Genomic DNA, 24,870 nt, shown 5'->3' on the forward strand with positions numbered 1-24,870 from the left:
AGGAATTGCTAGACAAAAGACCACGCTCCATCTAGTTTGCCTTCAACCATCCTGGCACTCGCATGATACAATGACAATGGCATTGTTGACTAATCATTGCAATCAATCTCCATCAATCTCTACAAGAGGCCCAGAATTGAGGCGAGGAAACTCCCAGTGGTGGAGAGCTTTGGAAACCATAGATCCAAAGTCACCTGCTCCACCCACATGTCATGTCTTAAATTACTAATATACTGTATCCCAAAATGTTATTTTCTGAAAGAAATCTCTCATTTGCATTTGAATCATTACTAACAGCTTTCACAGTTTCCCTTGGGGACCTGTTCCATAGATTGACCATTCGCTCACTGAAATGATATTTCCACAGATTATTTTTGAATTTGTCCCCCTTCAAATCGCTCTGGTTCTACTGTTCTGGACAAGGTGAAACCGATTGCCATGGTCTACATTATGTAGTCCCTTTAGAATCCTAAAAACAGCAATCATATCACCACTCAACCATCTCTTTTCCAGTGAGAACATGCCCAATTTACATAATTGCTCCTCATAATGCAATTCCTCCCTCCCCCTCAATCATTCTGGCACAGATTGTATGACTAGTTCATATTTATTCCCAAAATAATATTTCAGTAACTTCCAAATAAATCACACCCGATCAATTGTGCAGTTACTTTTCTTTAAAGTTTGATATTTAGCTATAATTTTTGGTTAAGGAATATATATATACAGTATTCAAGTTATTTAACGTGGCACCAAAAATTCAAAGTCTTAGATATTAGATAATCACTGGATTATTACCTGAGCCACATGCAAATTGGAATAGAGACAAGCAGATTAGAGAGGTGAACACGTGGCTGAAGGAGTGGTGTGGGAAAGAGGGGGTCCATTTCATGGGACACTGGCACCAGTACTGGGACAGGAAGGAACTGTACCGTTGGGGTGGGCTCCACCCGAACCGGACTAGGACCAGGGTCCCACGGAAAGGATAAATGGGGCAGTCACAAGGACTTAAACTAGTAAATGGCGGGGGCGGGTCAGGTGAAAATGGTAGTATAAATAATTCTAAAACAAAGGAAAAGGAAGAGAGTAGAGTAATATTTAAATATTACATGCAGTAAATTAAAATGCATGCCTGAAATGTGTCATTATTTCCAGTGTTGAGATATCGTTAGAGCATTAAGAGGCCACCAGTATCTACAAAGCAGGAATTCCACCGACTGCTGTGGCTAGGATTATTTTTTGAAATAGTTCCATGCTTCATTATAACTCCAAGCTGATGTGCTTCTATAATTTTTCGTATTGCTTACCTTAACTGCACTTGAATTGACTGCACAGCATTCTTTGAAAATCTTGAAGAAAATAAATAAAACTAGATTTCAATCTTTTATAGTAAAAGCAAAAACATATAATTGGGCATCAGTTTCTGTGTAAACCCCCCCCCCACATATTATGCAAGTCTGCAAATGCACAACTCATTCCATGGAAGCAAAAGGCACACAGCATGGACTTGTGCTAGGTCAGTGAACTTGTTAACACTTCTACAGCCCACCTTCTCCTCAACCTGTGGTAATCAGCAGATATGCTACTTTCTGTCTCTGGGCATCCATTCACAGCTTTCCCACTCCAGGGTGTTGCCAGAGTAGACATATAGTATTAAAAATACAGATTATGACCTTGAACAAGGTTGGCGAGTAACCCTGCATTAAATCAGTACGGTTAAATGTAAAGCAACATTTTATTGTAAAATATCCGTATTTCTAATTGGCAACAGCTGCAGACTCCCAGTTTACACCTTTCCTCTGTATGTAATAGAAACTGCAAGTTAAGGAATGGTGTAAAGAAATGAAAGTCATGCACAGCTCCAAATTTGCCATTCCAAGTTAAGCATTGGAGCAGATGATGTACCCACTCATTTGGCCAGAAAACTCTCAAACTGGCTGAAAGATGCCATAAAAATCATAGAAATTGCAGCATAGGAATTTGTTGTTCAGTCCATCGTGCCTGTGCCAGAAAGGCTAATGGATTTAAATAGGGCTTGAAAAGAAAAAAGGCCAACTACAGCTCCACTAACATACTGTTCATCATTACTGTATCCATAATTCAGAAGTTGTCTCCAAAAACAAAAATTAGAGCTTGCCAAAAGCAATGAAATCAAGAATGCAAATTTTTAGAATTTGATTTCAAGACTTCACTGAATAATGCTAGATTACGAGTGTCAGTGAAAGGAGATAGGGTGGTGCTGAGAAGTCACATCTAGTAGCACAACGTCACCTCAAGTTGTTCTGCAGATTTTTAGTAAAAGGATACAAGAGAGCTTTGACTTTTTCTCCTCATACTTTTTGCTGGCAATTCCCACATTCCTCAAAAATGTGTTAACTCCTTGTTGAGGTACAAGTCCACAGACACTGGCTACCTTGCCCAAGTTGGCATGCTTCACATGAGCCTGGAAAATGAACATTCAACTGCAGGGGGCATCACAGCTGATTATATTATATTATATTATGTGGACATTTCCCCCTATCAAAGTCAGGGGTGCTGGAGCCAAATGCAGCAAAGCTACCACTAACCTAACTGAGAACAGCTAACTCAGGAAACAACGGAACATTGGCAAGACCACCTGTGGGAGGTGTCCAAAAAAGAATTTAACGTGATACAGAACCAATTTATACCACTAAGGGGAAAGAGCGTTTCCTCCCCCAAAAAAGCCATGGACGACAAAAGAGGTAAGGGACAACATAAAACCAAAAGAAAAAGTATATAAGAATGCAAAAAAATAGCACAGATCCTGGTGAATGGGAGAGATACAAAGAACAGCTAAGGGTGACAAAACAGATAGTAAGAGCTACAAAAAGTATGAAAAGAAACTTGCAAGGGATATCAAAATCAACACAAAAAACTTTTACAATTATATTAGGAAAAAGAGGGTGGTTAAGAGCACTGTTCCCTTTAAGGTGCGCGGCCGCACACTAATCCTCGAGCTGCCGCGCAGTTGACTTGAAATGCCACGCAGAGCCGGAGGGGAATGGCCAGATAAAAACACCAACGACTTTGCGTCCCTCTGCGCATGCGCGGTATCGCGGAGCCACGCATGCGCACCCCAAGGAAACTCATTTTGAATCAGGGACAGGGACTCACCATAATTAACGTAAGCAAATTAACAGAAATGAATAATGGCACTAGAGAGTGACAAATTCCCAGGACCAGATGGTTTTCATCTCAGGATTTTTTAAAGGAAGTAGGCGAGAACACTGCAGATGCCCTAACTGTATTCTTCCAAAGTTCTCTCGATTCAGGATTTAGATTGGAAAATTGCATGTCACTCCACTAATTAAGTAAGGTGAGAGGGAAACCAGGGAATTATTGACCAGTTAGCCTAACATCTATTGTCAGGAAATTACTAGTGTCTATAATTAAGGATAGAGTGACTGAACACTAAAAATTTCAGCTGATCAGAGTCAGCATGGATTTGTAAAGGGTAGGTCATGTCTGACGAACGTGATTAGGTTTTTTGAAGAGGTGACTAAAGTAGTGTACAGGGAAATGTCTATGGATGTTATTTATATGGACTTCCAGAAGGCATTCGATAAAGTCCTTCATAAGAGATTGTTAGCTAAAGTTGAAGCTCAAGGAGTTGAGGACAAATTATTGACCTGGTTAGCAGCTGGAGACAGAGAGTAGGGATAATGGGCAGATACTCTAATTGGCAGGATGTGACTTGTCCCACATGGATCTGTGTTGGGACCTTAATTATTCACTGTATTTATTAACGACTTGGATGACAGGATAGAGAGCCACATATCCAAGTTTGCTGATGACGCAAAGATAGGCGGCACAGTAAGCACTGTAGATGGAAGCATAAAATTACAAAGATATTAATAGATTAAGTGAATGGGCAAAACTGTGGCAAATGGATTTCAATATAGGCAAGTGTGAGGTCATCTACTTTAGACCTAAAAAGAATGGTTACAGCACAGGAGGAGGCCATTCGGCCTGTCGAGCCTGTGCCAGCTCTCTGCAAGAGCTCTTCAGCTAGTCACACTCCCCCGCCCTTTCTCTATAGCCCTGCAATTTTTTCTCCTTCCGGTATTTATCCAATTCCCCTTTGAAAGCCACGATTGAATCTGCCTCCACCACCCTCTCAGGCAGTACATTCCAGATCATAACCATTCGCTGCATAAGAAAGTTTTTCCTCATGTCGCCTTTGGTTCTTCTGCCAGTCACCTTAAATCGGTGTCCTCTGGTTCGTGTTCCTTCTGCCAATGGGAACAGTTTCTCTCTATCTACTCAGTCTAGTCCCGATATGATTTTGAACACCTCTATCAAATCTCCGCTCAACCTTCTCTGCTCTAAGGAGAACAACCCCAGCTTCTCCAGTCTATCCACATAACTGAAGTCCCTCCTCCCTGGATCCACTCTTGTAAATCTTTTTTGCACCCTCTCTAAGGCCTGCACATCCTTCCTATAATGCGGTGCCCAGAATTGAACACAATACTTCAGTTGAGGCCGAACCAGTGTTTTATAAAGGATAGATCAGAGTACTTTCTAAGTGGTGAAAAGCTAGAAGCAGTGGAGTTCCAAAGAGACATAGAGGTCCAGGTACATAGATCATTAAAATGTCATGGATAGGCATAAAACATAATCAAAAAGGCTAATGGAATGCTGGCCTTTATATCTAAAGGACTAGAATACAAGGGGGTAGAAGTTATGCTGCAGCTATACAAAGCCCTGGTTAGACCACACTTGGGGTACTGTGAGCAGTTCTGGACACCACACCTTAGGAAGGATATAATAGCCTTGGTGAGAATGCAGTGTTGATCAGGTTTACCAGAATGATACCAAGGGTTAAATTATGAGGCGATTACACAAATTAGGGTTGTATTCTCTAGAATTTAGAAGGTGAAGGGGTGATCTGATCGAAGTTTTCAAGATATTACAGGGAACAGATTTTCTGCTGGTTGGGGAGTCTAGGACTAGGGGGCATAGTCTAAAAATTGGAGCCAGGCCTTTCAGGAGTGAAATTAGGAAACACTTCTACACACAAAGGGTGGTAGAAGTTTGGAACGCTCTTCCGCAAAAGGCAAGCGACGCTAGATCAATTGTTAATTTTAAATTTGAGATTGATAGATTTCTGTTAGCCAAAAGTTTTAAGGGATATGGGGCAAAGGCAGTTATATGGAGTTAGGTCACAGATCAGCCATGATCTCATTGAATCGCAGAACAGGCCTGTTCCTATACATGCTGGCTTATGTGCAGGTTCCCTCCTTCATCCAATTAATGAAGTCACCCCACACCATAGATAGTGGTCTTGCTAGAGGAGATGCTGCTGCTTTCAAGTGGTCAGATTTACATTTCAGCTGGGAGTCTGAGGGTAGCAGAGGTAAAAATGGAAAGAACATCTGTATAAGCCCCTCTATGCACTCAAAAGGCTAACTTTTCAAATACGAACAATTGTTTTACCAGAACATTTACTTTTTAAAAAATCTGCTAGTACGCTGTAATCAAAACGATCATACAGTATCATTTAAAAAAATAACAAACAGAAATTCTATTCTACTTACCCAGAGATAATTTGCTCTCTCTGTTTATCAGTTAATGTAAAACTGAAATGATTCTCTTGAATCCTCTCACTGTTGGTTGGGACTAAAGAGAAAAATATTGCCAGTAATTAAATTATTTCATACTACAACCAAACCTAACAAATGTACACAGAATTGTGCATCCCTGTATAAACATACACACTTGGTCAGGATGGATACAGAGTGAATTGTATTAGTTCACAAATGTATCACTGAAATGCCAAATTTCCCCACGTTTATCCTGGGAACACCAAGAGAATTCAAAGCTTGTAGTGCCGAAGAAATTTTATACTTACAAACAAAAACATATTAAACTGTCCAAACCCTTAAAGTCAATGAGTAATTAGGTCTTTAAATTATACAACTTCCATGAACAAAAGCTGAGAAATAGAACGAATTAAGTTTTATGGAGAAAGAACTGCACCAGGAAAACACAATATTATAATTATTTCCCAACAAGAGCATCATATTTGTACGTAAATTTTTACAATCAGTTATCTATACCATTAAACCTTTACAAAACCAGATCTATCCATCAGACAGGATGCCCTGCTTGAAACCTGAATTTGCAATATTTTACCTTTTGTTTTCTTCTGTTGGTCCCACAATAGCGAGTAGACTGGGGAAAAAGTCTGTGCCGAGGGTGGGGGAAGATAGGAAGAAAAGCAACAAAACACAGAGGGAAACTAGGAAAAATGCAGCAGCAGTCATTTCCCCCCTAGCTATCAGCTTCTGAAATGGCTTCAGAATATAAATATTCTGAGTTGGCAGGAGCACAGATCAGTTTTATCTGATGCTCAATGCCGTAATGCCAGTGTATTAAATGGCATTGTTTGGTACTTTTATATGATGCTGCCACTTGTATACATTTTCCTATGGCACTGCTTGGGGAGGGGTGGGAAATAGACAAAGAGCAGAGGTCCAGGGGCAAGCAGGACAGCAGGGATGAGGCAGGGTGAAGCAGCAGCAAGCAAGGGTAAACAGACAAGAAACCTGGCAAAGGCTCTTGCAAAAGGCCGCAAGGTTCTGCTGTTGGTCACAAAGTAGGGAGGGTGTTGGGCGGATTTCAGAAGTTATAACTTGCTCATTTTATTCCATGTTCGTGGGTAGCTGTCGAGTTTAGTGGCAAACTACGATGGCAGAAAGAGAGCTCAAAAAAAATTCAGGTATCTGATTGATTCTACCAATCAAATCAGAAAACTGGGACATGAGCCTACACTGATTCAATCAGAAAGATCTTGCACAAGGTCTCAGTCACAAACAACATTTATAATTTTGTTAAAAGATAGTTATCAGTCAAACTGGGGTCTGTAAACCCTGGGGGTAAACAAGGTCTAATTTCTGTCCGTCGCAACAGATTTCTATATTTATTGACTTACTAGCAAGTTATTTCTATTGCTCTAAACTAATAGAGAATGTGTTTTGTACCATCTACCTTTGGGTAGCTGACACTGTCTTTTGGAAGTTAGGACTGGGAATATCAGTAGTTGCAAGGGTTCCTGGGAGTGTGTCAATATTTATTGGGGGGGGGGGGTGTCTCTTGTATAGAAAACTTTGAAACCCCACTAAGATAAATTAGACACAACATATCGACAGCAGCTCTTCATAGGCCCATCAGTCTGACTTAGAAAATTTAAACTCACGACAGATTCATTCTCATATTTTCTTTCAAGGTTAACAGCACGTATACTTCTTTCACTCACCGGTGACGCAATGAAAGACATATTAAAGCACTGCAAGGTTCAATGTCTGTACTGAAATGCTGCACAAATCTCAAACTGAAGAAGAGTTTACTCAGAAGTAGAGATTTACCGTTAGGAATATGAAAGCACGAGAGTATGAATTTGCAAGTACTGATGTACAGCTGATAGGGGTGGGAGGAGGTTCATGTGAAGCATAAACACCGGCACAGACCAGTTGAGCCAAATGGTCTGTTTCTGTGCTGTACATTCTATGCAATACTTTTTGACAGTGCAACTTGCATACCTAGACAATGGCACAAAATAACCCAACAAGTAAAAGTGGGAGTGGTCCAGGCCAGATGTCCATTTGTGAAGTACTAGATTCAAAAGGAAATGGGAGGATAAGAATGATTATTGAATATTCTGGTGGCAGCACTCTCGCCCAAGTCAGAAGGTTGTCGGTTCAAGTCCCACTTCAGAGGCTCAGAATCACAGAATCTACAGTGCAGATAGAGGCCATTTCGGCCCATCGAGCCTGCACCGACATATCCCACCCTATCCCTGTAACCCCATGTATTTAATCCCCTAACACTAAGGGTCAATTTATCATAGCCAAATCAACCTAACCTGCACATCTTTGGACTGTGGGAGGAAACCGGAGCACCCGGAGGAAACCCACGCAGACACAGGGAGAATGTGCAAACTCCACACAGACAGTCGCCCGAGGCCAGATTTGAACCCGGGTCCCTGGCGCTGTGAGGCAACAGTGCTAACCACTATGCCACCGTGCCCCCCCAGGTACAAAAATCTAGGTTGACACACTTGGACAGCACTGAGGGAGTGCTGCACTGTCAGAGGTGTGGTCTTTTGGAGAAGACATTAAACTGAGGCCTCGTCGGCTCTCTCAGGTGGACGTAAAAGATCCCATGGCAGTATTTCGAAGAGGAGCAGGGGAGTTATCCCCGGTGTCCTGGCCAATATTTATCCCTCAATCAACATCACTAAAAACAGATTATCTGGTCATTATCACATTGCTGTTTGTGGGGGGCTTGCTGTGCGCATATTGGCTTACAACAGTGACTACACTTCAAAAGTAAAGCGCTTTGGGATGTGCTGAGATTGTGAAAGGCGCGATAGAAATTCAAGTCTCTCTTTTTCTTCTTGTATATGCACGTGTAATGGTGCAGTATGGAGTTGATCAGACTGATGACCTTTTCCAGAAGGCGGCTCTCGTGTTGCCTGGAAGCTGTTGAAATCCACCCAAGTGTATGACAAATATCTAGCTGAAGTATTTCAGCTTGATGTTGAACATAGAGAATATCTGTTCTTATGAAATATCATCGACTTAAAGCTTTAACTGTTTCTCTCGCCAAAAGAAGCTGCCTGACCTGAGTGTTTCCAGCATTACATAGAAATTACAGCACGGAAACAGGCCATTCAGCCCAAATGGCCTATGCTGGTGTTTATGCTCCACACGAGCCTCCTCCCACCCTTTACAAGTAGAAAATATTGGGCGAATAAATAAATATACAGGAAGCAACTAAGCTCAGTCAGAAAACTTAAATCAAAGTGCGATAAAATAACACATAATTAGCAAGAAGAAATAAAGCAGAGTGGCAGAATCTAAAAGAAACACCATTTGTGCAGGAGCAGTTTGCCATTTTTTTTTCACACAATTTTAGGGTTTTATGTAAACTGAAATTTCTTGGAAAGCCCAATTAAAATTAATTAAAAAACCCTATTATTTAATGTCAAATATTAACTAATTATTATTAATTTATAAAGACAGCAGCCTTTGATTTATTAATGGCACCATTCTTTGTATATTTGTAATGACTCGGTGTTTCATTCATTCATTATTTTATTAATGGCTGAATTGCCGCTGCACTGTTGCAATTTCCCCCCACGTGACATTATATATAGAGAATATTTAATTTGAAGCATTTAGGTTTCATGAGAACTGATAAAACCCCAGAGATGCATAGGGACAAGCAATTGCTTGACTCTTTCACATTCACAAAAGGTGACCCAGGTGCACCATCATGGTAATCTTAGAAGTTCTTTTGTTCTACAATGCTGCGTGCATTCCTGCTGCAAGGCAGGAAGTGCCGGATATTCGGATTTTTTGTATTCATTCATGGGATGTAGGCGTCGCTGGCAAGGCCAGCATTTATTGCCCATCCTAGTTGCCCTTGAGAAGGTGATGGCGAGTTACCTACTTGAACCGTTGCAGTCTGCGTGGTGAAGGTACTCCCATAGTTAGGGAGAGTTTTCCAGGATTTTGGCCCAGAGATGAAGAAGAACGGAAATATATTTCCAAGACAGGATGGTGTGTGATTTGGAGGGGAACTTAAGAGGTGATGGCATTCCCATGTGCCTGCTGCCCTTGTTGTTCTAGGTGGTAGAAGTTTGGGGAGGTGCTGTCAAAGAAGCCTTGGCAAGGTGCGGCAGTGCATCTTGTAGATGGTACACACTGCAGCCATGGTGCGCCGGTGGTGGAGGGAGTGCATGTTTAAGGTGGTGGATGGGGTGCCAATCAAGTGGGCTGCTTTGTCTTGGATGGTATCGAGAGTCCAGTTTTGTTGGAGCTGCACTCATCAAGGCAAGTGAAGAGTATTCCATTACACTCCTGACTTGTGCCTTATAGGTGATGGAAAGGCTTTGGGGAGTCAGGAGGTGAGTCATTGCTAGATTTATTTATGCTAGTGGACCTCCTATGGCATGCTTGCAGTCAGTAGATTTACAAGGACAGCAGCATTATACTACACAACACAAAATGCATATCTGCTGCTAAAATGTGTGCAAGTGCAGGCATGTCCAAGCTCCCTGTGGGTGGCTTAGGTGCATATCATGGAGTCTCACAGACCACGCATAAACGCTAGATCGCTATTACCTTAATTTGCATACGTCTCAACCTGCAGATACAAACAAATCTTGTTCAGATTTAGTATGTATATACCAGAAAACATTACTAAAAATAGCGTTTTCCAAATCTCCAAGCCCATGAAATTCCAATAGGACTGGGTCAATGAACCCAGTTTGGCAATTGTTGTTAGGTACTGGACTATCTTATGTCTCCATAAAACCTCAAGTCAGCCATCAATAGAGACAGAACATCACGAGACCGAATTTAAAGTTTAAATGTGAAATTAATTTATTAAACAAGTGAATAATCTAAATGATCTAACAAGATGAAGTCTTTGACTTAACCCTTCAAGTAGACAAAATAAAAGATCACAACTCTAAGAGCCATTCTAATCTCTTCTAGATGACTTTTAAATACACAGTTTCTCTCCTCTCTTCCAGGAATTTCAAGGAGGGCAGTCCTTTTTTAATTATCTTAGTCGCTTCTTTGAAATTTCAATTCAAACAAAAGCAACTCTTTTATATTCCTGAAAAGTGTTACTAGAACATCCTGGATTCTAAATATCTGACCTAACAAATTCAAAGGAAATGATCAAATAGAATTATTAGAATGTACAGCACAGAAACAGGCTGTTCAACTCAACTAGTCCATGCTGTTGTTTATTTTCCACATGAGCCTTCTCCCACCCCTCTTCATCTAACTCTATCAGCATAACATTCTATTCCTTTCTCCCTCATGTGTTTATCCAGCTTCCCCTTAAATGCAGCCAATAGAAACTGAATCAATCACAAAGTCTGTATATCTTTGAAAACTGTGTGATGGAATCCCCCTCAAGCCTGTTATCAGAGAGGCACCACCACCATTAAGACAGGCCTCCTGCTAAACTCCATTTGCACAACAACTTGAGTTTTATTGCAAATGTCCTAACATTTTTGTGCTCATCAAGGGGAGGGATGTTAGTGCTGGAATTTGCAATTCTTTCCATATCAGACAACCAGTGTTAACAACAAACACGCCCAAGTCAGTTTAGCACAGCTAAATCCAGATAAAGTTTCCTCTGTTATACCCAACAATGTGCTATAATGCAAATCCCTACTGCAGCAGTTTTTCCATTTCCCACACCAGCCATCCTATGGCCTCTGAGTGTGGTTGCTAATTTGTGCCAAATTAAGGATAGCTTTAGCCAATGTGCCCTTGTGCATTAGGAGCTTGACAGTGTCTGCCCAGTCATTTCACACAGGAGGAAAGTGTAAGGATCGAAAATCAGCTTGGGCATGGTGTGAAAGGCGGGTGTTTAACCCACTACAACACCCAGTTCCCCAAAAGATGAAGTTTTAAACAGGTATCTAACAAAATAATGTTAGATAAAAATACATCAATTTTGTCACATGCCTCCCTAAAATCCAGGGAATAACATCCACTGCCTCACAGTGGTCATGGTTTGGGGTTTTTACACTAGTTTGGCGTCCCGAGTTGAGTGTCACTGTAATGAGTTTGCTGTAGGATCACAGTCCGTAAACTGAAAAATGGGCCAACTCTGGGAGACAGATTTCCTTGGCCCTGCCACCAATGTAAATGCTAAAAATAGAAAAGCTCTTTCAGTACTAAAAAAATGTGAGTGACTCTGTCCCTGATCAGATGAAGATAAATGAAATCAGGGGAAATCTGAATCTGCTCACTGTTCATTATTTAATTGAAGGCATGACAACACCAAACCTAGAAAGACTTACTCCTGATGTCATATTGCTTCCTACCTAGAACCAATGCAGCCGAATGGAGTGCCATACTTCAGTCCATTATAAAGTGCCATAAAATTCTATAAAACAGGTCATACCTTCACGTGCATTTTAGGTCTTCAAATAACAGGTACAGCAACTTCTACAGCAGCAGCGGCGGCGGCAGTGCGGACCTGGGAGGAGCGGCGAGGTGGCAGCGGCGATAAAAGGAGAGCCCGAGGCACAGGTAGGCCCCACAGCAGCAGCGGCAGTGCGGACCTGGGAGGAGCGGCGAGGGCGATAAAAGGCGAGCCCGAGGCGCAGGTAGGCCCCACAGCAGCAGCGGCAGTGCGGACCTGGGAGGAGCGGCGAGGGCGATAAAAGGCGAGCCCGAGGCGCAGGTAGGCTTACCAATCTCAGAACTCCGAGAGCGGGAGAAAGAAGTAAAAAGTAATCGAAGTGTGAAGTCACCAGAAAGCAGGTAAGTGATTGGTTGGTGAGTATTTCTCTCTTACTCGTTTTTTCCAAACTTAAATTTTGTGGTTTATAGTTTCTAGGGTCTCTTGTGTAGCGGGGACTGCTGTTAAACAAGGGCCCTTGAGTATATCATTTAATTGTAGTGTAATTGGTGGGATTGATTTGATTTAATTTAATTTGAATTAATTAAAGGATAAGTCATTGCAGCACAGCTCGGCGCCGTGATATGCTCCTCCTGCACTATGTGGGAAATCAGGGACATTTCCTGTGTCCCTGGCGACCATGTGCGCGGGACGTGTATCCAGCTGCAGCTACTGGCAGACCGCATTGCAGCGCTGGAGCTGCGAATGGATGCATACTGGAGCATTCGCGATGCTGAGGACGTCGTGGATAGAACGCTTAGGGAGTTGGTCACACCGCAGGTAAAGGCTGCACAGGCAGGAAGGGAATGGGTGACCAACAGACAGAGTACTAGGCACAGGCAGGTAGTGCAGGGGTCCCCTGTGGCCATCCCCCTCTCAAACAGATATACCGCTTTGGATATTGGTGAGGGAGATGGCTTATCAGAGGAAGGCAGCAGCAGCCAACTTCCTGGCACCATGGGTGGTTCTGCTGCACACGACGAGAGGAAAAAGAGTGGGAGAGCTATAGTGATAAGGGATTCTATTGTAAGGGGAATAGATAGGCGTTTCTGCGGCCATAAACAAGACTCCAGGATGGTATGTTGCCTCCCTGGTGCAAGGGTCAAGGATGTCTCAGAGTGGCTGCAGGGCATTCTGGAGGGGGGAGGGTGAACAGCCAGTTGTCGTGGTGCATATAGGTACCAACGATATAGGTAAAAAACAGGATAAGGTCCTAAAAGCTGAATATAGGGAGTTAGGAGGTAAATTAAAAAATAGGACCTCAAAAAGGTAATAATCTCAGGATTGCTACCAGTGCCACGTGCTAGTCAGAGTAAAAATACAAGAAACTGTGTGTTATCCGGAGGCTAACTGTCCGGAATGCTCGAGCCACCGGCAAAAATCAGGTGCCGTTTTCGTTGCTTTTTTCCTCAACAGTCAAGCTCTGCAAGGTCTGCTGAAGCTGTTGCTAAGCTAGAGACGCTTGGACTGTTTAGCTGTTGCTAAGCAACAGGGTTTGTTGACAGATACAGAGCTCAGAAGCTTCCGTATCTTTCAACATTAGCGCTGGAGTGTCCGGCAGTTTTGAGGGAACGGCAACAGCTTGGTCCCGTTGGTGCCGGATAGCACAAAGTTTCCTGCAGAAGGATATTTCAGATGAATACGTGGCTAGAGGAATGGCGCAAGGGGGAGGGATTCAAATTCCTGGGACATTGGAACCGGTTCTGGGGGAGGTGGGACCAGTACAAAACGGACGGTTTGCACCTGGGCAGGACTGGAACCGATGTCCTAGGGGGAGTGTTTGCTAGTGCTGTGGGAGAGGGTTTAAATTAAAATGGCAGGGAGTTGGGAACCTGTGCAGGGAAACAGAGGAAAGGGAAACAAGGATAGAAGCAAAAGACAGGAAGGAGAAAAGCAAAAGTGGCAGTCAGAGTAATCAAGGGTTTAAATCAAACATGGCCACAGTAAATAATAATGCTAAAAGGTTTAAGAGTGTTAAAAAAACAAGCCTGAAGGCTTTGTGTCTTAATGCGAGGAGCATTCGTAATAAGGTGGATGAATTAGCTGCACAAATAGATGTAAACGGATATGATATGATTGGGATTACGGAAACATGGCTCCAGGGTGACCAGGGCTGGGAACTCAATATCCAGGGTATTCAATATTCAGGAAAGACAGGCAAAAAGGAAAAGGAGGTGGGGTAGCATTGCTGGTTAAAGAGGAGATTAACACAATTGTAAGGAAGGATATTAGCTCTGATGATGTAGAATCTGTATGGGTAGAGCTGAGAAATACCAAGGGGCAGAAAACGTTAGTGGGAGTTGTATACAGACCCCCAAACAGTAATGCGGAGGTTGGGGATGGCATTTAACAGGAAATTAGAGACACGTGCAATAAGGGCACAGCAGTTATCATGGGTGACTTTAATCTACATATAGATTGGGCTAACCAAATTAGTAATAATACTGTGGAGGAGGAATTCCTGAAGTGTATACGGGATGGTTTCCTGGACCAATATGTCAAGGAACCAACTAGAGATCAGGCCATCTTAAATGGCACAGGTTCCCAACTCCCTGCCATTTTAGTATTATGTAATGAGAAAGGAATAATTAGCAATCTTGTTGTGCGAGGCCCCTTGGGGCAGAGCGATCATATGATCGAATTCTTCATTAAGATGGAGAGTGAAATATTTGACTCAGAGACTAGGGTTCTGAATTTAAATAAAGGAAACTACGATGGTATGAGGCGCGAGTTGGGTAGGATTGATTGGGGAATGTTACTCAAAGGGTTGACTGTGGATAGGCAATGGCAAACATTTAAAGATCGCATGGATGAACTACAGAATTTGTTCATCCCTGTTTGGCATAAAAATAAAACAAAAAAGGTGAATCAACCGTGGCTAACAAGGGAAATTAGGGATAGCATAAGATCCAAGGAGAGGACATATAAACTGGCCAGAAAAAGCAGCAAACCTGAGGATTGGGAGCAGTTTAGGATTCAACAAAGGAGGACAAAGGGATTAATTAAGAGGGGGGAAATAGAGTATGAGAGTAAGCTTTCAGGGAACATAAAAACTGACTGTAAAAGCTTCTACAGATATGTGAAGAGAAAAGGATTGGTGAAGTCAAGCGTAGGTCCCTTGCAGTCAGAATCAGGGGAATTTATAATGGGGAACAAAGAAATGGCAGACCAATTAAATACATACTTTGGTTCTGTCTTCACAAAGGAGGATACAAATAACCTCCCAGAGATGTCGGGGAACATAGGGTCTAATGAGAGGGAGGAACTGAAAGAAATCAGTATTTGTAGGGAAATGGTGTTCGGGAAATTGATGGGATTGAAGGCCGATAAATCCCCAGGGCCTGATAATCTACATCCTAGGGTACCAAGGAAGTGGCCCTTAGAAATAGTAGATGCATTGCTGGTCATCTTCCAAAATTCTATAGACTCTGGAACAGTTCCCATGGATTGGAGGGTAGCTAATGTTACCCCACTATTCAAAAAAGGTGGTAGAGAGAAAACAGGGAATTATAGACCGGTAAGCCTGACATCGGTAGTGGGGAAAATGCTAGAGTCCATTATAAAAGATGTAATAGCAGAGCACTTGGAAAACAGTGACAGGATCGGACAAAGTCAACATGGATTTACAAAAGGTGAGATTAGAACTAGGGGGCATAATCTTAGAATAAGGGGCTGCCCTTTCAAAACTGAGATGAGGAGAAACTTCTTCACTCAGGAGGGTAGTAAATCTATGGAATTTGCTACCCCAGAGAGCTGTGGAAGCTGAAACATTAAATAAATTTAAAATGGAGATAGACATTTTCCTAGCAGATAAGGGAATTAGGGGTTACGGGGAGAGGGCAGGGAAGTGGACGTGAGTCTAGATTCAGATCCGCCATGATCCTATTGAATGGCGGAGCAGGCCTGAAGGGCCGTATGGCCTACTCCTGCTCCTATTTCTTATGTTCTTATCTTCTTATAAGGTAAATCGTGCTTGACTAATCTACTGGAATTTTTTGAGGATGTAACTGGTAAAATAGATAAGGTGGTGTACTTGGACTTTCAGAAGGCTTTCGATAAGGTCCCCCATAAGAGATTAGCGTGTAAATTTAAGGCACATGGGATTGGGGGCAAGGTACTGACTTGGATAGAGAACTGGTTGGTAGGCAGGAAGCAAAGAGTTGGAATAAACGGGTCTTTTTCAGAGTGGCAGGCAGTGACTAGTGGGGTACCGCAGGGATCGGTCCTAGGACCCCAGCTATTTTACAATATATATTAATGATCTAGACGAGGGAACTAGATGCAATATCTCCAAGTTTGCAGACGACACAATGCTGGGTGGACGTGTGTGCTGTGAGTAGGATGCCGAGAAACTCCAGGATGATTTGGACAGGTTGGGAATGTGGATAAAATGCGAGGTTATCCACTTTGGTGGCAAAAACAGGAAGGCAGATTATTATCTGAACAGCAATAGATTGGGAGAAGGGAAGTGCAACCAGACCTGGGTGCCCTTGTGCACCAGTCGCTGAAGGTAAGCATGTAGGTGCAGCAGGCGGTTAAGAAGGCAGATGGTATGTTGGCCTTCGTAGCGAGAGGGTTTGAGTACAGGAACAAGGATGTCTTGCTGCAGTTGTACAGGGCCTTGGTGAGACCACATCTTGAGTATTGTGTGCAGTTTTGGTCGCCTTATCTGAGGAAGGATGGTCTTGCCATGGAGGGAGTGCAGTGAAGATTCACCAGACTGATACCTGGGATGGCAGGAATGACGTATGAGGAGAGATTGGGTCGATTGGGCTTATACTCGCTGGAGTTTAGACGAGGGGATCTCATTGAAACTTATAAAATTCTAACAGGACTAGACAGACTAGATGCAGGAAGGATGTTCCCGATGGCCGGGGTGTACAGAACCAGGGGTCACAGTCTAAGGATAAGGGATAATCCATTTAGGACCGAGATGAGGAGGAATTTCTTCACCCAGAGAGTGGTGAACCTGTGGAATTCTCTTCCACAGAAGGCAGTTGAGGCCAATTCATTAAATATATTCAAGAAGGAGTTAGATATATTTCTTAGGGCTAAAGGGATCAAGGGATATGGGGAGAAAGCAGGGACAGGATACTGAACTTGGATGATCAGCCATGATCTCATTGAATGGCAGAGCAGGCTCGAGGGGCCAAATAGCCTACTCCTGCTCCTATCTTCTATGTCTCTATGTTTCATTACTATTTACTGTAAGAACATAAGAATTAGGATCAGGAGTGGGCCATATGCCCTTCGAGCCTGCTCCGCCATTCAATAAGATCATGGCTGATCTTTGACCTCAACTCCACTTTCCCGACCGATCCCCGTGTCCCTTGATTCCCCTAAAGTCCAAAATTATATCTATCTCAGCCTTGAGTATACTCAATGCCTCAGCATCCAGACACCTTTGGGGTAGAGAATTCCAAATAATCACAGCCGTGTGAGTGAAGAAATTCCTCCTTATGAGTCTTAAATGGCCAATCCCAAGACTATGCCCCTGTGGTAAACCACTTTTATCGTTCACTATCGTTAACAATATAACAGTGATAACTATAGTGTATCACTGTTCTCACTGTTGTATCACTATACGAGGTCGCCTCTTGTCACGCTGTTATACCTGGGCTGACCATCACTGACTCCGCCCATGGCTCCACCTACCTGCCCAGGTATAAAGGTAGTCGACTGGCTGGTATTCCTCCTTGTTGGATCCGATCACCCATGAGGGTGGGCTCTGTTATTTAGTCAATAAAAACCTATAGTTACTTTCCTAACTCGTCGCTTTTCATTGGACGAATTGATAGGTATATCAATTTTATTGACTAAATTTTAAGATGTTTGACCAGCCAGACGCCCAGCCACAACAGCCTTCAGACGCCGAGCCACAACAGTCACAGCAGCCGGCTTGGCTGCGAGCCCTCAGACCACCGTACCTGGATCTAAATCCACGGGCAGCGAACTCAGCCCTCGACTTCGATCACTGGCTGGGCTGCTTTGAAGCCTACCTGGAAGAGTCCAGCGTGCCTCAGAGATCCAAGCTAAGAGTCCTGAACGCCCAACTGAGCCCTAAAGTATTCGCGCTCATCCGGGACCTTAAAACATACGAGGACGCCATCAACCGGCTGAAAAGACAGTACCAAACCCCGGTAAACCCCATGTATACCAGGCACCTCCTAAGGTCCCGCCCGCAACTGCCAGGGGAGCCGGTGGAGGAATTTTTACGGGTGCTACAAGCACTCGGCAGAGACTGTAACTTTAAAGCAGTAACGGCGGCAGAAAATACGGAAGACAACGTCCGCGATGCCTTCGTGAAAGGCCTACGGTCCGACTACTCACGGCAGCGATTACTGGAAGCAAGGGACCTCGACCTGGACAAAGCTGCAGCCCTCGCTCTCTCCCTGGAGGTGGCCCATCGGGACCAGGAGGCGTTTTCCAGGTACTGTTCGCGACCCTGGGACTCGGGCCCGACCCCTACCACAATACCCTTCACCGCGCCGCCCCCGGGACCTACCTCAGCGTCGGCGTCCCGGACCCGATCGGGACCGCCACCCCCGGTACCGGCTCCGACATCGGAACCCCGCGGCTGCTTTTTCTGCGGCCAGGAGAAACACCCGAGGCCGCGCTGTCCAGCTAGGAACTCCACCTGCTCAACCTGCAGGAAGAAAGGCCATTTTGCTAAGGCCTGCAGGAGTGGATCTTCAGAGGCCAGCAGTGCCTCATGCGAACCGTGGGGGCGGCCATCTTCCTTCAAGGCAACAGAGGCCAGCATCCCCACACGTGAGTCATGGGGTGGCCATCTTTGATCAAGGCAACCGACACCAATAGTGCCTCATGTGAGTTATGGGGGCAGCCATTTTGTCCAACCTCGTGGGAGATGCCATTTTACCCACCACGCTCGACTGCCACCGTGCCTCCGGACCCGACGACCGCCTCACCCGCAGACGACAACTACTCGCTCAACTACACACTAGCCTCCGTCACTCTGGATCAAGCCCGCCCGCATCACCTGTCCAAGTCGATGATGGACATCAAAGTAAACGGCCACGCCACGACCTGCCTGTTCGACAGCGGAAGCACGGAGAGCTTCATCCACCCAGACACGGTGAGCCACTACTCCCTCCCTGTCCTGCCAACGCGCAACCGAGTCTCGATGGCATTGAGGTCCCACGCCACGGACATCAGCGGCTACTGTGCTGTGACCCTGTCGGTTAAGGGTACGGAGTATAAAAACTTTAAACTCCTCGTCCTCCCCCAGCTCTGCGCTGCCGTCCTACTAGGGCTGGACTTCCAATCCCACCTCCAAAGTGTCACCCTAGCATACGGTGGACCCCTCCCCCCACTCAGTCGACAACCAGCGGATGTTAAACCGCCCACCGCGTAACACCTGCAGCCTATCCACCCTCAAGGTCCCGCCACCTTCCCTGTTCGCTAACCTAACCCCCGACTGCAAACCCGTCGCTACCAAGAGCAGGCGGTACAGCGCCGGGGACAGAGCCTTCATTAGCTATGAGGTGCGGCGCCTCCTGAAAGAGGGCATTATCGAGGGGAGCAGCAGCCCCTGGCGTGCCCAGGTCGTGGTCGTTAAGACCGGCGATAAAAATCGCCTGGTCATCGACTACAGCCAGACCATAAACAGGTACACCCAGCTGGATGCATACCCCCTTCCCCGCATATCTGACATGGTCAATCAGATTGCACAATACCGAGTATTCTCGACCATCGACCTTAAGTCGGCCTACCACCAACTCCCTATCCGCCCTGAGGACCGCCAGTATACAGCCTTCGAGGCGAACGGACGCCTCTACCACTTCCTTAGGGTTCCCTTCGGCGTCACCAACGGGGTTTCGGTCTTCCAAAGGGAGATGGACCGGATGGTTGACCAGAACGGGCTGCATGCCACGTTCCCCTACCTAGATAACGTCACCATCTGCGGCCGCGACCGGCAGGACCATGACGTTAATCTGGAGAGATTCCTCCGTACGGCCCAACGGCTGAACCTCACCTACAATAAGGAGAAATGTGTGTTTAACACCTCGCGCCTTGCCATCCTCGGCTGTGTAGTAGAGAACGGAGTCATCGGCCCCGACCCTGAAAGAATGCGTCCCCTCATGGAGCTACCCCTCCCCCACTGTCCAAAGGCTCTGAAGAGAACCCTGGGGCTCTTCGCCTACTATGCCCAATGGGTGCCCAATTATGCAGACAAAGCCAGACCCCTCATGAAGTCCACATCCTTCCCCCTTACGGAGGAAGCGTGCGCAGCCTTCTCCCTCATTAAGGGAGACATCGCCAAGGCCACAATGCACGCAGTGGACGAGTCCATCCCCTTCCAAGTGGAGAGCGATGCATCCGACTTCGCCCTAGCCGCTACCCTTAACCAGGAGGGGAGACCAGTGGCCTTCTTCTCGAGGACCCTACAGGGCCCTGAGATCCGACACTCGTCGGTCGAGAAGGAGGCCCAAGCGATTGTGGAGGCGGTACGACGCTGGAGGCATTACCTGGCAGGCAAACGATTTACCCTCCTCACCGACCAGCGTTCGGTCGCTTTTATGTTTAATAACAAGCTGAGGGGCAAAATCAAGAATGACAAGATATTGAGGTGGAGAATCGAACTATCCACCTATGATTATGATATCTTGTACCGGCCAGGTAAGCTGAACTATCCCCCTGATGCTCTGTCACGAATTACATGCGCCAGCGCGCAAAGTGATAGACTTCAGACCCTCCACAACGACCTCTGCCACCCCAGGGTCACCAGACTTTACCACTTCATTAAGGCCCGCAACCTGCCATACTCCATCGAGGAGGTCAGGACCATGACCAGGAACTGCCAGACCTGTGCCGAGTGCAAACCGCACTTCTTTAGGCCGGACAGAGCAAGCCTGATCAAGGCCACCCGCCCCTTCGAGCGCCTGAGCATCGACTTTAAGGGGCCCCTCCCGTCCTCTGACCGTAATGTGTACTTCCTCAACATCGTTGATGAGTACACCCGTTTCCCCTTTGCCTTCCCCTGCCCAGACATGACCAGTACCACGGTCATCAAATGCCTGAACGACCTCTTCGCCTTGTTTGGGTTCCCAAACTATATACATAGTGACCGGGGCTCCTCCTTCATGAGCGAGGAACTCCATCAGTTCCTGCTAGCGAGAGGTATTGCTGCAAGCAGGACCACCAGCTACAACCCCCGAGGGAACGGCCAGGTGGAAAGAGAGAACGCGACGGTATGGAAGGCCGTCCTCTTAGCCCTAAAGTGTAAGGGCCTCCCAACCTCCCGCTGGCAGGAAGTCCTCCCGACAGCGCTGCATTCCATCCGGTCACTACTTTGCACTGCCGTTAACGCCACCCCCCATGAACGAATGTTTGTTTTCCCCAGGAAGTCGACTACGGGAACCACTCTACCAACCTGGCTGACCTCTCCGGGGCCCGTCTTGCTGCGAAAGCACGTGAGGGCCCATAAAACGGACCCCCTGGTAGAGAGGGTGAACCTCCTGCACGCCAACCCCCAGTACGCCTACGTGGCCTACCCAAACGGGTGGGAGGATACTGTCTCCTTACGAGACCTCGCACCCTCGGGCACTCCGGAGGCACCACCTTTACCCCCCCCCCCACCACCCCCCCAATCCCAGCCCAGGTAGACGGCATGCCGGAACCCCACGAGCCTTCGCCGACCACGCAGACACCAGCATTAACACCGGATAATGCAACACCGCCGCTGCGACGATCGGAGAGGCTTACGAGGCCTCCGGACAGACTGACATACCAGAACTGGTAGTACACTTCACCCCGCCGGACTCAAATCTAAAGAAGGGGTGAATGTGGTAAACCACTTTTATCGTTCACTATCGTTAACAATATAACAGTGATAACTATAGTGTATCACTGTTCTCACTGTTGTATCACTATACGAGGTCGCCTCTTGTCACGCTGTTATACCTGGGCTGACCATCACTGACTCCGCCCATGGCTCCACCTACCTGCCCAGGTATAAAGGTAGTCGACTGGCTGGTATTCCTCCTTGTTGGATCCGATCACCCATGAGGGTGGGCTCTGTTATTTAGTCAATAAAAACCTATAGTTACTTTCCTAACTCGTCGCTTTTCATTGGACGAATTGATAGGTATATCAGCCCCCTAGTTCTAGACGCTCCAGCCAGGGGAAACACTCTGCATCTAAACTGTCAATCCCCTTCAGAATCTTATGTTTCAATGGGATCACCTCATACTTCTAAACTCCAGAGCGTATAGGCCCATTCTACACAAATCTCTCCTCATGGGACAGCCCTCTCATCGCAGGGATCAATCTAGTGATCGTCATTGCACCGCCTCTAAGGCGAGTATCTCATTCCTCAGATAAGGAAACTAAAACCGTGCACAGTACTCCAGGTGTGGTCTCACCAAAGCCCTGCACAATTGTAGGAAGACTTCCTTGCTCTTGTACTCCAACCCCCTTGCAATAAAGGCCAACATGCCATTTGCCTTTCTAATTGCTTGCTGTACCTGTATGCTGACTTTGTGTTTCCTGTACGAGGACACCTAAATCTCGCTGAACACCAACATTTAAGTTTCTCACCATTTAAAAAATATTGTTTTTCTGTTCTTCCTATAAAATTGAAATACATTTCCCCACATTATACTTCATCTGCCACCTTATTGCCCACTCACTTAACCTATTTATATCCCTTTGCATGCATGCTCTTTGTGTCCTTCTTACAGCTTACTTTCCCACCTAGCTTTGTATCGTCAGCAAACTTGGATACAATGCACTCGATTTCTTCATAGAAGACATTAATATAGATTGTAAATAGCAGAGGCCCAAGCACTGATCCTTGCGGCACCCCACTAGTTACAGGCTGCCAACCGGAAATGGCCCATTTATCCCTATTCTCTTTTCTGTCCATTAACCAATCCTCTATCCATGCTAATATATTACCCCCAACCCCATTAGCCCTTATCTTGCATAGCAACCTTTCATGTGGCACCTTATAATCCAAATATACTACATCCACTGGTTCCCCTTTATCTACCCTGCTAGTTACATCCTCAAAAAACTGTTAACCACGATTTCCCTTTCATAAAACCATGCTGACTCTGCCTAATCATATTATGATTTTCTAAGTGCTCTGTTAACCACTTCTTTGATAATAGATTCCAGCATTTTCCCGACAACTGCTTTCTTGAACATTTGCTACCTTCCAATCTGCTGGGACCATTCTAGAATCTAGGGAATTTTGGAAGATCACAACCAATGCATCCACTATCTCTGCAACCACCACTTTTAGAACCCTAGGATGCAGGCCATCAGGTCCAGGGGATTTGTCGGCTTTTAGTCCTATTAGTTTCTCAAGTACTTTTTCTCTACTGGATATTAATTACTTGAAGTTCCTCACTCTTAATAACCCTTTGGTTCCCCACAACTTTTGGTATGCTTTTTTGTGTCTTCTACTGTGAAGACAGATACAAAATATTTGTTTAAAGTCTCTGCTATTTCCTTGTTCCCCATTATAATTTTCAACTGTCTCAGCCTCTAAGGGACCAATGCTTACTTTTGCTACTCTCTTCCTTTTTACATACTTGTAGAAGCTCTTTATTTTATTCAGTCACCAAAGAGACAGTAACCTGTAAGAGACTGGTCAGAAGGGGGAGCGGGGTAGAGCAGGGGGTCAACTGAAGTCCACTGGTTGAAGGGTCCCCCCACCACGCTTGGGCCTAGCTACAATGCTCACGGCTGCAGAATTCTGGTAGGAGTCACTGCCTTCAGAAAGGAAGAAAAACGTAGAGAAAATGTACAATTGCACACTATTTTGATTCGAGGAGAACCTTCATTAAAACCATTGTTTCAATAAACTCATTGGGATGCAACCTGAAAAATGAAAGGAGTTTGAAATGAAAACTCAAACTGTCGTGCTTATTAACATGACACAGTGTATAGTAGTCACATGTGCAGTGAAGATTTAATTTTGAAAATAATAGCAGTCATATTTCATCTCCCATTTAACCTAAGCACTCAAAGGATAGTGGGTGCTTTTGCATAGCCCTGTTCACAAACTAGTAAGATATTAATCCTACCTAGATCCGTAGATTTCATCAGATCATCTAGTATTTCGTAGAAAGGCAATTCTGTTAATCTCACTTTGGATTTTGTATCCTCTTTTCCTGTGTGACAAATTGGAACCGACGTTCGGGCATTTAGGGCTGCTTCTGAAGAATGTAAAGGAAATGTTGGAGCAGGCAGAAGCTGCTGACACTGTGCATTTGTGGACCTTGTGCTGTAGCGATGAGTATGCAAGTCTTGGATCTTCTTTAAAATCTCCGATGAGCAGTTGGTCCTTACCAGCTGTAATGCCCGTGAGACCAATTCATGTTTCAGCCCACTCTTGTTGCGTCCTGCAAACCCCAAGAGTACCTGAAGCTCAGATACCCTAAAGCCCAGGATCATATTCTTTTTTTTTTTTTGAGGGGGGGGGGGGGGGGTGGGGAGAGAGGAGAGGAGGAAAAAGAATAAACAAGACCATTAACACAATTAATTAAGGCATTTCAATTATTAGCACAAATGAAGTTATACACAAATATACAAACAAGGCACACGATAGATGTGGAGTTTGCACATTCTCCCCGTGTTTGCGTGGGTTTCCTCCGGGTGCTCCGGTTTCCTCCCACAGTCCAAAGATGTGCGGGTTAGGTTGATTGGCCATGATAAATTGACCCTTAGTGTTAGGGGGATTAAATACGTGGGGTTACGGGGATCGGGTGGGATATGTGTCGGTGCAGGCTCGATGGGCCGAAATGGCCTCTATCTGCACTGTGGGGTTTCTGTGATTCTGTGATAGATAATGATGCCTTGGTGAATTACAAGTCAGTAAACTGATCAAGGGCTCAGATCAAATTAAAAACTCCCAAAACATCTGATGGTATGTAAAAAGCA

General features: G+C 45.2%; 1 protein-coding gene across 2 annotated transcripts in view; it reads right to left on the reverse strand.

The window, feature by feature from the left end:
• LOC147108359 (E3 SUMO-protein ligase PIAS4-like) overlaps window positions 1-24,870 on the reverse strand; it is a 119,025-nt gene that overhangs the window by 34,283 nt on the left and 59,872 nt on the right. For both annotated transcript variants that reach the window (XM_086004957.1, XM_086004958.1), the window contains exons 3-5: window positions 24,015-24,387; window positions 5,559-5,640; window positions 1,308-1,349 (exon numbers count right to left, since the gene is read on the reverse strand). In XM_086004957.1, coding sequence (XP_085861083.1) covers window positions 1,308-1,349; window positions 5,559-5,640; window positions 24,015-24,387 — 497 coding nt within the window. The remainder of the gene's footprint in view (window positions 1-1,307; window positions 1,350-5,558; window positions 5,641-24,014; window positions 24,388-24,870) is intronic.

The sequence above is a fragment of the Somniosus microcephalus genome, chromosome 13, assembly GCF_052327205.1.
Source record: "Somniosus microcephalus isolate GS21.2 chromosome 13, FLI_Smic_1.0, whole genome shotgun sequence".
In the NCBI taxonomy this organism is placed as follows: Eukaryota; Metazoa; Chordata; class Chondrichthyes; order Squaliformes; family Somniosidae; genus Somniosus; species Somniosus microcephalus.